Source organism: Haliaeetus albicilla, chromosome 3, assembly GCF_947461875.1.
Source record: "Haliaeetus albicilla chromosome 3, bHalAlb1.1, whole genome shotgun sequence".
NCBI classification, from domain to species: domain Eukaryota; kingdom Metazoa; phylum Chordata; class Aves; order Accipitriformes; family Accipitridae; genus Haliaeetus; species Haliaeetus albicilla.
Genome location: NC_091485.1, coordinates 42,518,690 through 42,532,975, shown reverse-complemented (window position 1 = coordinate 42,532,975; position 14,286 = coordinate 42,518,690). Strand labels below are relative to the sequence as shown.

The window sequence follows — 14,286 nt, the reverse complement described above, 5'->3', positions numbered from 1 at the left end:
TGGTTTTTGCAAGAGTTTTTTGTCAGTAGCCAAAATTTTGCCAAGGAACATACTCTCAGTGAATAGTATGAAGGAGCTGTGCCCTGACCCTGGTTTGTTTACAAGTGTAGACTTGGCGAGAGAACAGGTATTGGTAATAAAGAAACTCATTTGGGCAGATGGAGAGAGGTAATTAGTACCTGGCATATTCTAGGTAAACGCTTTAGGCCCTGGATTAAAGGCTAGTTTAGGAAATCCTAGTACCTGTGCTAGTAATGTAGACGAGGATTGAAGTGCTCCACCTGTTGACTGGATAAGCAGTGATTTTTTCAGAACTTACTTCTTTGGTGGTTTTTTTTGGTTGGTTGTTTGTTTTCTCTTCTTATTTTTTCTCTTTTCTAGTTTGGTAACAAGCAAAAAATAGGGATTTTTCTTTTATGTCCTTATTTGGTATATTGTGTGCACTTTACTGGAAAAACTATGGCAAAAGATTGCTATGGCAGTTTGTTGAAAAGACATCCTCTCTTGAAGAAATTGGCAGGTGCTAATCTCATCCACAGAATAATTATATGGAATTTTATTCTAGAATAATCATTCTTCCTGCTGTCTTTCAGGAAGGATCACCCCATAGTTGAGCAACAGAACCTGGAGTCAGGGCGCGTGGTGACTTTCTTTGGTTGTGAGCTCTGTTTCTCTGTGCATCAGTTTGGAAGTAAAACGTGTGCAGAGGCATGGCTTTTGTGGATGTTTTTGTGACCCAGATCCAGGAGCAAAAAAAGAAGTGTTGTTAATATCACTACCATCATTTGACATGCCAAGTGCCCTTCTCATAATAATTTGTTTATTGCAGTGATAGGCAATGGCACAAGTTAAGATGCAGACTACAGCAAACCTGTCCGGACCTACCATGTCCCCTATGGTGCTACCCCTACCAGTTACAACTACAAATACATTGGGTCTGCCGTCCTCAATGAACGGATCCATTTCAGAATCTGCTGCCAGCTGTAGCAGTCCTACTGCCGGCCTTGTGGATCCTGCGCCTTCTAGCAACTCACCAGGTAAGTTGGTCCAGGTATATTTTCTTTGGTGTTCAAATGAATCTTTTTGATGAATTGTTAATTCAAAAAAAAAAAAAGGTAGGTCTTAAAGAGGATTAAAATAAAGGAAAAAAAAATCCGCTAGAACAATATTTTGGCTAAATAGACTAAGTTAAGTTTCTTTAACTGAGCTCAGACCTGCAGTGAAGTGTTGATCAATGATATAAAAGCTCAGAAAAGAACATGTCTATTTTGTCAAATTCTGAGTGTATCTTTTACAGAGAAGTTTTAGTGGTGCAGGAAGGTCTCCAAGTGTCTTTCTCTTCCCTAGAACAGAATGTCTTCAGACTGCTTGGCAGTATGCGATGTTTCCTTTGTAGCCTAATAAATGCTGTAGTTCCTATGCTGAACTGGGTATAAAATACAGAAATGTTATCCTAAAAAATAAAGCAAGAAATGACAGTGTATGCTAGGGATAAATACAAATAAGTTGAAAAAGAAATAGCAGAAAGTTAAAAAATAGTAAGGCGGTATACATGAAGTAAGTAGTCTAAGAAAAGCAGAACAAAATCCTTAAAGGGGGAGGAAAGGTGTTCTTTGGGAGTGCTCTGAGGTTGACTTCATTATTGTGAGAAAAGTCTAAAACACTGGGAAGAAGCAGGGAGAAGCAAGTGAGGACCACAGGGTTTCATCTGCTATATTTATCTGGCAACTCTCATGCTATCCACTTCTACTTCAAAGTGTCAAGAAACCTTTCTGAAAGAGTAGTCAATTCCTGGAACCCGTATACTCCTGACAGTAAACTTTGGTGATGTAGAAAATGTAGCATATGTATATGTCCTCCTACACTGTCATCTATTTTGGAAAGAAGTAGTTGTATTTTTTTTAAATTGCATGTAATCAAAATGGTTATTGTAAAATGCGTATTCTCATATGATTAATATGTAAATGGTATTTAAACATTGTATTTAGCATATGTGCAAGAATTATTTTTTAGCCAAAGTATTTTCTTTTCTAAGCATGCTGCTGCTTTTACAAAGCTTTGCAAAGTTGTGAAGAATACATTTCTCCACAAAAACTTTACAGACTCTTTATTTACAGCTCCTCTCCAAGATAACATGGCAAACCCCAAAGAGAAAACTCCAATGTGTCTGGTAAATGAGTTAGCCCGTTTCAATAGAATTCAACCCCAGTATAAGCTTCTGAATGAAAGAGGGCCTGCTCATGCCAAGGTAAGGTCACAGTTCCAGGTGATGAGCCATACCTTAAATGCTGAACAGATAATGTCATGGTCTGGAAGAGTGTGCTTGTCAAACACAGCCACATTTCTAGTGTAAGGGGTTTCTTACTGTTCTGTATTTTGCTTTCTTTTTTTTTTTTTTTACACTTTCAGAAAGTGTGCCTGTATTTCTGTTGAAGCCCTGTAGATCATTTTGTACCTTACTTTGACTTCCACCTTTGAGTTTATATTTGTTGGTCTCTATAAAGACCTTGTGAAGGTCTTTCCAGGGTATCACCACCCTTTCTTAATCATTATGGAGCATTTGCTTTTTAAGCTGCATGAATCTTGCTCCCCAGTCGGCGTGTCCCTGATAACTACCTCTGCATTTGTTTCATGGTAGTGCCAATGACGACAAAGCTATTTTGTGTCATTTTTTGAAGTTCATATTGATACGATTCTGTGTCCATAAAGTTGATTGCATTGATACCATATCTTTGGACCTTGCATTATAGGGCACATATTACTGTTCTTTCCTTTAAATGCTGTGTGACTTTAAGATTTACGGTGATACTAAGACTCCTAGTATGATTATAGCATTAAAGTTTCTAATGAACTGACAGTTAATTCTGGTCAGTTCTTATATTAATTTGGATATCCAACTTCATTTCATAAGTACAAATTAGGATGCTTATGTATGATGGGGAACACAGAGGGATATTCTCAGGATAATAATTTTCAGGTGTAATTTTGAATTTCCTCCCTAGTTAGGAGCAATCTGGGGGAAGAGAAAAAAGCCTGAAAAACTGAGAGAGACAATGTCATAATTAATAGCTGCTTTGTACTCAGTATTTCTAGAGTGGCAAAACTCTGTTAGACAGTGGGATCACACTGCAGATTAGTAACAGTTTCAGCTAGTCGTGAGCTGTCTCTCTGCCATTGCCCCTTGTTTCTCAGTTGTGTGTTTTGTTGTTAGCTAGCGCAGAGTTGATGCAAATCACTGACCTTCTGGTTTGGCTGGTGTTCATGCATCCTTTATGCTGGTGGAAATGTCAGCAGGTGCAGGGCTGCTGAGAATCAGCAAGCTTTTAGAATCCCTTATTGCAAATGGAAATGGAAGTGCCCTTCCCCTTCCTGGCAACATTTGGCACCACAGGATACACTGGTTGGTTGGTTTTAGGTTGCAGCACGTTAAATCTGTTGCGCTTTCTGTAACTTTTCACTGTTGTATTGTATATTTATTTTGTTATCTTTTTTCCATTAATGTGAAATAGGAAGTGCTTTGGTTGTACCAAAAAGTGTGGTTTTGGCAGTTCATATTCCTCAGTGGTAAAGAGATTTGGTTTACATTACATTCATACTATACTTCAAATTTTAGCAGGATAAGAAATAGTTCACATATATTTGTTATTACTTTTAAAGGAACTAATATAATTGAAATTACTTGAGCCTGCATTAGCTGCACTTTTGAAAGCCAGATTTTCAATGGACTTCTTATTTTTTCAGTTTTTCAATTTACCTCTTATTATTTTTAATTACACTCATAATCATCAAAAAAAAAAAAAAAAAAAAAAAAGATATGTGCTCTGTAGACTCAAAAGAATATTAAGTCTGATTTTGACCTGTGCAGCAAATGAGAAAAACAAGGGAGGGAAGGGGATGAAGAACAAGGATGATACTAATAAGATTATGCAGACTTGTGTATCTTTGACCTACAAAAAGCAGAGACATAGAAATTATTATGACTGTGTTAGCAGTTTAGTATAGTGTCTGGCTAGTAATATGATGATATACCTGATAGAATTTGTGAAACAGAGCTGAGTTTGTCCTAGAAAGCATGACCTGAAGGATGTAATACTGCTGATGCCGTTTGCCATTTAAGGAGCGTCTCACGTTGCCTTCCTCCTACACATACTCTGTTCCTGTCCACTAGTGGTTTTCATGATTTTCAGAGACATGCTCTACAAGACAGCTGTCTGCATTGTGATCACAAATGCTAGCAAATTCTTATATACTTTTTTCCTAGTTGTCTCTGGAGAGTAAGTTTTGACAATTGGGGTGAAATGGGAAACTAGGACCAGGGGAGCTGGGAGAGGAGTGATGCTTCTTGACAGTGCAGTTAGGGTTTCTAGGAGCCTGCCCTCCATGTGGATTCTTCATCATAAGAAAAATCAGAAAGTCTTTGTTAGCATAAACAATGCTTTTGAGTACATTAGTCAGATTGATCATTTCTTTTGTGCTTCTATGTCAATGGTGTTTTCAGGAGACAAAAGGTACAGTGGCAAAAGAAAGTGAATGGTGGTACAAAGAGGGAAAGAGGTAAGGGACACTAGGCTTCAAAAGGCTGGGAAGAAGGAGAGAAGGTTCTACATTCAGAAAAAGTGAGGAGGAAAGGATTACTAGAGCTAAGGGAGACTGACCTTACGGACACGGCGGAGTGAAAGGCACAAAGCGCGGTGGCCTTTGCATTTCTGCTCTCTAGCCATCAGGTAAATTAGGTTGGATGTAAGTAATACAAACTTCCTCAGAAAACTGGTGAGAAATGCCTCTCAATCTGTAGCAGAACTGTCAACTCCAGTCTTGCAGAACTTGACTACTTCATTGGCTGCTCCAGATTTTGGTTTTAGGCAGTTTTATTCCTTTAATTAAATTCCCACTTAGAGTACTGTGTGTGTTTTTTTGCAGGAGTTTTTTTGTCAGATGGGCTAAGTGAGAAGGTTAGAGCTCTGGCTATAGAAATTTACTGAGCAAACCCTTTATTATCTTGAATTCCTGTTTATTGCTCTAAGCACTAAGACGACAGCTGTAGGTAGATAAGTAGCCATTATTCATCATATTTTTATTGAAATTCAAGTTTATTCTCCTGCAATAAAAATACTACACTGATACTTTCTTGCAAAATATATAAACTCCAGATCCAGAAATCAAATTTCAGTTCTTTTAGTAATAAGGATGCATGTTTATAGATAATTTATATGATTATGGGTATTTAGCTCTTAATACCCAACTTAGCTTTCAGGAGGGGGTAGGGTTTGACAGAGTGCAAAATTAAGAGACTATTTCTCTCTTCATCCTTGTCTGTAAGGAAATTGCCATGACTGCTGTGGAAAAAAACAACATGGTGATAGGAAGTGTGATATAGGGACTAGCACTGTGCTTGTGAAAATTACAGTAGGCCAAAACTTGAGGCTGTAATTAAGACACAAGTATGTATTTATAGCATTCAGTTCATATCACTGTGCGCATGTGTATAGGGCTGAGTTGGGAGGCACGTATATACCTGTCTTCAAATGTTTGTTTGCAAGTACATGCTAAATGAAAATATATGTTAAGGCAAATTTAAAGGTTGCTCATCATGCCCATCTCTAGATATCTGGTCCTGGATCTAGCAAGTTTACATAATTTTAAAAATCATAGAGCAAATAACTATTGAAATGAAAATTTTACTTTATATACTGCTCACAGTAATATGTAGATTTCTTTATGTTGCCTTAAGTAGTTAGCCTGTTTTCTGAGGTAGATATATCTTAGTTTACTGTGTGTATCTGACTATTAAATCCTGCCTTATATGTATGGAATTGATATGGAAAAGACATTGAGTTCTTACCCTTTCTCCTCTTGTTCTTAGATGCTCAAATTTAAACAGAACATGTATGTATCATACAGAAGATAGACTCTATCTAATATCTTAAATATATATTGAGTTTTATTTTCACAACTTGCACAGCATAGATACTGCTTGTAATAATCCTTTATTGCAGGTTTTGAAATATATGTGGTTTTTATCAGTAGTCCGTTTCTGAATTCTGAATTTTTACAGTTCCTGTCTTCACTATAGAGTCCACATTAAAGAACTGCAGTTTCTTTCAAAAAGATAGTTCTTCTTTTCTTTCTTACTTTATTTTTGAACATACTTGAGTTGTGGCTCTGCCCTAACAATACACATTATTTTCAGAAATCAGGTCGTGTGAGAAATTTTTTCACTGGGTAAAACTCTTTGGGCCAAATTCTCAGGTGCCTTGAAGAGTGTGCAGTCATTTATATCCATTCAGAATTATTACAAAATTACTTTTTTTTTAAGTAGTGTTCTTTACCTTTTTTCTACAGGTAAAGTCACTAAACACGTTCAAATGTGTGAAGAAATGTGGTCTTAACTGACTTGTATATAGTCTCCCAAGAGCAGAGGATAAGTCTGCAGTTTTTACTTGGTTTAAATATTATTCTGTTCTTTGATAGTTGACATTAACATTACTGTTGTGGTTTAACCCCAGCCAGCAACTAAGCACCACGTAGCCGCTCACTCACTTCCCCCCCACCCCGGGGGGATGGGGGACAGAATCAAAAAAAAGAATTAAAACTTGTGGATTGAGATAAGAACAGTTTAATAGAACAGAAATGAAGACATTAATAATGATAATAACAATAATAAAATGACAATAATAATAATAAAAAAAGAATTGGAATATACAAAACAAGAGATGCACAATGCAATTGCTCACCACTCACCAACTGATGCCCAGTTAGTTCCTGAGCAGAGATCCCGCCTCCAGGCCAACTCACCCAGTTTATATACTGGGCATGACATCACATGGTGTGGAATATTCCTTTGGCCAGTTTGGGTCAGCTGTCCTGGCTGTGTCCCCTTCCAACTTCTTGTGCCCCTCCAGCCTTTTTGCTGGCTGGGCATGAGAAGCTGAAAAAGCCTTGACTTAGTCTAAACACTACTCAGCAACAACTGAAAACATCAGTGTGTTATCAACATTCTTCTCATACTAAATCCAAAACATAACACTATACCAGCTAGTAGAAAGAAAATTAACTCTATCCCATCTGGCACCAGGACAATTACGCTATTTTACTTTGTCATTTGAAAGGCCAAATGTTGCCCACTGATAAGGACTCACTTATCTCTGTAAGAATCAGATGTGTTATCTGGGAGTTGAATATAATGAAAAGAGAGCACTGTTTCTCTTGAGCCCTGGAAGTTTTTATACAGATTGGTCTAATGCACAGTGATACTCTTGCCAGTGTTTACCTGTTCTTTGTCTTTGAAGATGTTCACAGTGCAGCTGACTCTCGGAGAGCAGACATGGGAAGCTGAAGGAAGCAGTATTAAAAAGGCCCAACATGCTGCTGCTAGCAAAGCATTGAATGAAACTACCCTTCCCAAACCAACGCCTAGACCACCCAAAAACAATGTTAATAATAATCCAGGTATGACATTTTCCTCTGTGTGTTAAATCTTGTTGAAGTGTTAGAATATTATACCACTAATAAATAAATTTAACAAGATATAAGTTAAGTTGGAGGATGGGAATCAACATAGCTGTCTTGTACGTATGATAGTATAATGAAGAACCTCTAGCGAGTTTGCACAGGAGAATTTTTAATGTGCATACCTGAAATGGTTGAACTGTAAGTGAATATATTATTTAGATAAGGCTTGGTTGTGTACAAAGTGATTGTATGTGATCAACAGTAGTCAGGACAAAACCAGATTGAACTGACATAGTAAAACATTTTTCCCAAAAAGTTATTTTAGCTGATTTTCCAATGAAATTGGAAATTTTATCCAGTGCAATCCTGTGAAATTGCATATGTAGTGTAAATAAAAGGTTAGGATTTGGCATGAGAACTGTGACAGGTAATTTCCTGCATTGTGAGTTTTCCTTCATAGCAACCTGTGCTTTTATATGTCTTTAGAAACTGTTGTTTGAATAATAGAAAGGATGTATATTGGTGTCTGGCATCCTTCATTTTGAGGTGTTACCTGTGAGTTACCTTCTATGCGTGCAACACCTTTTGAGGTACACATCTCAACCACGCGCTCAGTGATCTGTTCTGTCTTGTTTGATAAAATAAATAAGAAATATATTCCTAACTTTATTTCAAACTAATATAAAAAAAAGCAAACTGCAAGGAAAAAAAGTAATCTTTTCTTTTTTTTTTCTTTTTTACACTCCTTTTTTTCCCCCTCTTGCCCTTTTCCCTTCTTCACTTTTTATTTCCCTCTGCCCCTCTCTCCCTTTTAAAAAAAGTTGTCTTCAGCCATTTTTTTAAAATGGAGTAATTTTGCAGTTAATTTCTGTGTTGGAAAAAAAGCAGGAGTAAGTTTCCTTTAGAGCTTTGAGTATTATCCTGAGCATTAGCTGTTAAGGATTTTTTTGAGAGCAATACGATAGTATTCTCTTGCTCCTTTGGAGATCAATACATTGCTTCTCCAGACCCAGGACAGTGGGTTTGCCCTGTGTCCTTCACAGTCACTGTCTTTGGCTGTTTAGAAAGCAGGAGGCTCAGACCCCTATAAAAACGGACCCTGAGTTCATTCTTGACATTGCAGAGTATTACTCAGCTTCTATTTTTTTTTTTTTTTTTTTTGCTTTAAGCATATTCTTAAAGGGAAAAGCTGATAACAAAAGAAATAGGCTATAAGAGAATTCATTAAAAAATTGTATCACTTAACACTGTAATTTTGCTCTAAGAAGGATGTATTGTATGTGCACAGGTATCTTCTCATCAAAATGACGTTTTGCATTTTTATTATTTAGTTGAATTCATAGTCATTCCTTGCTCTGGAAAATATAAAAATTGTTGTTGGTAGAAGTTTTTGAATAAGTATTGCGTAAAAATTTTCATAATTTGGCATATACAGCCTCAATGGCAGACTGGCAAATTCATCATAGCTGTTTTAAGGCTAGATTCATTTGAACCTCTTCTGAAAATATTTTGAGAAAATGTTAACAACTTTTTATTGGAATGTACATTTAGCTCATTTAGGATTTTCTTACAACAGTGCAAGTGGAGAATACTGTAGCTGAACATTTTATTTGGAAAAAAAAAAAAAGAAGTCACAGTGTAGCTTTTTATTTGGCATTTTGGAGACCATGCAAGTAGGCAAGTGCTGGCTGCTTTCTGGTTTTGTATTATGTCACCAGTAGATGGCTGTAGTGACACTGATTTCCAGTAGCTGTATTTTCAATTTGTTAGATCATTCCTGTTAGATCATTAGTTTTTAGTCCTAGTCTTAGGTTTTCAAGTCTTGCAAATAAAACACTTTTTTCTAACATCGTAAGATTACCAAATGACTGCAGTAATAGCTATTAGTGCTTGCTTGTTTCAATGCCTCTTTGCTCTATTTGTGGTTTTATTTCATGGTATTCAGTGGGAAGAGACAGTATTCTTTTACCATTGTAGTTTCAGAAAGTGTCATAATGTATTATAAGCACGTTGGAAAGATGAATAACCAGCTTGATATTAGTACTGACTTTCTCATTCATATGTGAAGATTAATCTACTGAAACTGCTTAGAGAATGCACTGAGATAAATGTTTAAGTGTTCTTTTTCATTGCTTGTGATTAAGCAGGCATCTATATTCCTGTCTTTTAGAGAAACTGAAATGTAATCGTAGTTGCTGCTTTTTTAATTTAAGGGAAAAAAAATACCATGCAGCTCTCTCTTTTCTGCTCATCTCAGTCCTGCTTTTGTGGTTTAAGTGCCTTACATGTATTCTTTGGGTTTTTTGCAGGCAGTATAACTCCAACAGTGGAGCTGAATGGTCTGGCTATGAAAAGAGGAGAGCCTGCCATCTACAGGCCATTAGATCCAAAACCAATTCCCAATTACAGAGCAAATTATAATTTCCGGGGCATGTACAATCAGAGGTTTGTACTTTTTCTATTATCTGGTGGGTTTTGTCCTTTCCTTATCCATGTGTTCTAAATCTTTATGAACTTCCTAGGTTATTTTCAGTGTAAAATAAACCTAAGATTTTTACTAAGGAGAGTCTCTGCAGCCTTATTTAGAAACACACATTATGTCCTTCTAAAAGAAAACAGGTGCCCTAAGCATGTCACAAGGAATAAAGACATGTAAACCAACTGTTTCTATTTTTTTTAATGTGCATACTGGAGTTACAGTCTACAGCCATGGCAGTGAGGAGGCAGAACATTAACTTCAGAGAGAGGTTTTGCTTTTCTTTGCTGTTGTGTCATGTGATTAGAATCTGTATCATTAAAAATGAAACACTCTTTTCTTAGAAATTGGATATAAAATTAAGAGGGCTGCATTTTGAAAATTGGCTTGAAACCATTCTCAGGTTTCCATTTCTTTTAACCATTCTGCCTGGTCAGCTATCTCAGTTCCTTAATCCTTAGTGTTTGGTTAGGAAAAATCCTTTATTTCACAGTTTAGAAACCTATATTCAGAGCCCTCCATCAATGCTGTCATTACTGTAGTAAGTTGGACTAATTATTGAGAAGACAGTGCTCAAAATTTTGTCTTTAAACTATGAAATTCTTAAAGATTAGAAAGTTTAAAAATTTATGTGGGTGGATCAGTTTTATTAACTGAGCATCCAGATATTTCATTCTTCAGTGTGTTCTAAATTTTTGAAACATCTTCATCTTTGGTATTTGTACATTTTTAGCACACATAGAAAAACTGTTCTAGCTCATCCTGAACTAAATGTAGTTTGTATCTAATTCAACAGTCTGAGAGAACCTTAAGGTACTACATGTATTAATTTTCAATCCCAAGAACTTCTTTCTCTGAGATAGTTTTTTGTTTGGTTTTGGGTTGGTTTCCCCCCCCTCCCCCCCATTTTTCTGCAGAGGGACTGTATTAGATCAGGTCTTTAGGAGCTCCAAAAGTGATACCAAGTGTAATCTGTAAAATAAGGAAAAAACCAAAACAAAACAGTCAGGAATTTCTAATAGCATGTTTTATCAGTGAAAAATGTTGCTTTTCTTATAAAGGATTGCTTAATGGATTTCCTATTAATGTTATACATATCATAATTATCAAAAAGAATGAGTTTATGAACTCTGAAGAAATGTTTTAGTTCAAAATTACTCTTTTATTAGAAATTGAATTTACAGCAATGTTTAAAAATTAAGGAGTTTGAAATGAAAATGCAGCATTTAAGGAAAGTATTTCAGTTGATTTAATCTTATTTTACTTTCCCCCCGATTTTTAAATCGTGATAGCTTCAGGTCTTCAACATTTAATTCTGATTTTTTTTTTAATAGCAACAATACTTAGAACTGAAAAAGGCAAACAAACAAAAATAACCTGAAAGAAAACTGTTTCATTACTCTGCAGAACAGTGCCTGATTGTTGTATTACTTGTGTTACATTTCTATTTGCTGCTGACCTGAGTCTCTGCTTACATATGTCACAGTTTAAAAAGCTAACTATGGTGCTGAAATGAGTTTTGTTAATATTTAGAAATCCTACATTTATTTAAATTGCTTTTATAATGAGATTAGTTTGACGAACAGATATAAAGGCTAGGCTGGGAAAAATGCAAGCTAGTAAAAAACATAAGATCGGAATTCTGGAATCTGAACTTAGTTACTGAAACATATTTGTGGAAGCAGAACCCCAAAACACTTAGCAGTTGGTAACTTTTAGGATTTTATTTCTTTTCATAGAAAATGATTAGTACGTCTAGTGCAATCTTTAAGTTTGCTTCTTTGGGAACTTTCGTTCATGGGAACCGTGTTCCCATGGTAGGGTAAAATGGTACCTGAACTTTATTTCTTTGGTCACATTAGGTAGCCAAGGGCATTTGATTTTTCTGATCACGAAACAAACATGCAGGGTGGGACAGAAGGCCAGAATCTGTGCTTGCCTGCTTTGTTGTGCTTATTTGAGTGCAGTTGCCCATGCAGGATGGCTAATAATACTGTGGCTAGTAAATTGATAAATAACTATAACTAAGTAGTAATTAGCTAGATATGCCTGTCTGTCTGTATAAACACATACCCTCTGTGCATACACTGGCTCACACATGAATACCAGAGTAAAGAGGAAACAGAAGAGTGATGCCATATAGTACTGTTTTGGGACTACTCCTGTGTTGGAAATAATAGTGCATCGCCTTGTTTTGCATTGGGAGGTGCTGGTCCGTTATGATCCCAGTAAGAAAGGCACTTAGACGCTGTAAAGTATCATTTAAAATGCTGTTTATTAGAGCTATGGTATAAGAAGAGAATAGCGCAGATAATCTTCCACCTCTTCAGATGCTGGGAGCCCTAAGCGGTGTAGCATCGAACAGGACTGCAACTCATGTGCAGCCTGCCATGCAGACCTTGGCCGCAGCAGACATTCTCCCCTTCTCGGTTATTCACACTCTTACAGGATTTTCTTACAAGGAGACAACTCTGTCACTGCTGCAGTCAAAACAGGAACAATGTTCACATGAGAACTTCTTGCTGCACTGTTAGACAAAGGCAAGGCCATGCGGGTGGTACCGAGGGGGTGCTGACCACAGGCCCTTCTTGCAGCGAGTCTGTCCTGCGGCTGAGCAATTTGTGCAGCACAGCCCCGTCCTGTGAGCCATGCTGGGCACGGGCCTCGCAGCACAGCCCACGCCGGCTCAGGCTGGCTGCAGCGTGGGTTGCCGGCTCCTCGATGCGCAGGATCCTGCTCCTCTGCCAGTCAGGATTGCTGTGCACCTCCTACCCACCCGCACCGGAGGGAAGTCTGGAGACAGATTCTGGATCTGTTATAGTGAGCAAAGTCCCAAATACGAAGCACATGCTGTAGTACTGTGTTATGTTCCCATGGTATGATATGTTACGTTTATTATCTTGTACTGCCATGTTGTATGTAGCATTTGTTTGCTGATTTTTAGCAGTTGGGTAGTAGAATATAAGTGTTGTTGGGTTTTCCGGGTAAACGCAGACCATGTAAACTATTTAAAAATAAGATTTGAAAAACAACACAGGTAATATGCTGTAATCAGTATTTTTCATTTTCATCAGTTTCTGACTGTAGATTATTACCTGTTATTAAAATATACAAAATACGTTAAATAAGTTGGAAGCTGGTTTTGACTGTTATACTGTGACTAAATTCCCTTTACTGATGTCTGTTTAAACAAATGTGCTTTTCAAATAGGTGAAGATACAGATTAAGATTAGGAGATTGTGTTAGGGAACTTTGACTCTGGCAAGATGAATAGCTTGAGGAAAAAATAAAGCATTAAGTTCATCCCAGGGCATATCTTTAGACCAGTTAAATCTAGTGTTTCAAGTGACACAAAAGATCCTTTTCAGTAACTCATGGAAATGTGGTCTAAGAGCTGCTATTTGTATGCAAAGTTGAGGGCTAGCTTCCATGTCAGGCTAAGATGAGTTATGTTGAGGTGGCAGTGATTCCTCCTCTGTCCTTTGTCCCCAGCTTTGTGTCCTTGCAAGTTTCCTGGCTCCAGCACTGGGAGTTGAGCTGCTCGGAAATGAATCAATTTGGAGGGGGAAAGGAATGGAGAAGTTAATCCTAGACTTACAACTATACTTAAACACCTCCTCACCTAGTCACACAAGAGCTTGTGCCCTCACCAGAGAGGGGACAGGAATGTATGTTTGGAAGTTAGGGCAGCTCAGGTTGATTTAAGCGTGTGAAAAACTACACTCTCACATGCAGTAGAACATATTTTTATGGGCAGCGTGTTGCGCAGAAGATGTTGAAACAGGTTTACATGCAAGGTGCAAAGATCCATTTGCAAGGTCTGTAGCTGATGGTGTAAATTGATACTGAAGGTGAAAGTTAGTTTCATGGAATAAAGGAAAGCAAACAAGTGAGAGGAAAAAATAGGGAAAGGGAAAGTTTTCCCAGTGGCCAGCTTGGAAGGGAAGTGGTGGGATCTCCCAGACAAGCATCCTCCTCTGTGTGTTGTTTCCCATGCAGCAAATCTTCCCCATAACACTTTCCCATAGTAATTCTGTGGTTTTCATCAGGACCTGCTCAAGCTCCCTGTTCCTTGTTCCTGCTTATGATGCTGGTAGTGCTGCATCAGGGCAGGTGTTGAATGCTGCTTATTGAGCTTTGTGCATGCATGTTATTGGGCTCTGTAATGTATACAAAAAGCTACTGCCAAAAGAAAGGAAAAGGGCAGATGAGAGAAGGGCTATGGTACACTATAGATACAACACTGTCAACGTATTGGTATTTGCAGGTGAAGGGCCTTGAGAATAACAGCACAGGGAGAACAGCAAGGGAAAAATACAGCTAGAGAAACTCTGGAAGACACTGGCCAGGCAGCTTAT

The 14,286-nt window shown here is 37.4% G+C and overlaps 1 protein-coding gene across 4 annotated transcripts in view; it reads left to right on the top strand.

Moving 5' to 3' along the window:
- The first annotated feature begins 777 nt into the window (after window positions 1-777).
- The window catches only part of STAU2 (staufen double-stranded RNA binding protein 2), a 156,329-nt gene continuing 142,820 nt past the window's right edge, over window positions 778-14,286 (top strand). For 3 of the 4 annotated variants that reach the window (XR_011324046.1, XM_069779523.1, XM_069779521.1), the window contains exons 1-4: window positions 778-1,037; window positions 2,118-2,248; window positions 7,290-7,449; window positions 9,762-9,897. Coding sequence is in view for 3 of the 4 variants with exons in the window: in XM_069779523.1 (XP_069635624.1) it covers window positions 839-1,037; window positions 2,118-2,248; window positions 7,290-7,449; window positions 9,762-9,897 (626 nt within the window). In the remaining variant the exon portion in view is untranslated. The remainder of the gene's footprint in view (window positions 1,038-2,117; window positions 2,249-7,289; window positions 7,450-9,761; window positions 9,898-14,286) is intronic. The other variant, XM_069779524.1, reaches the window with a different exon arrangement.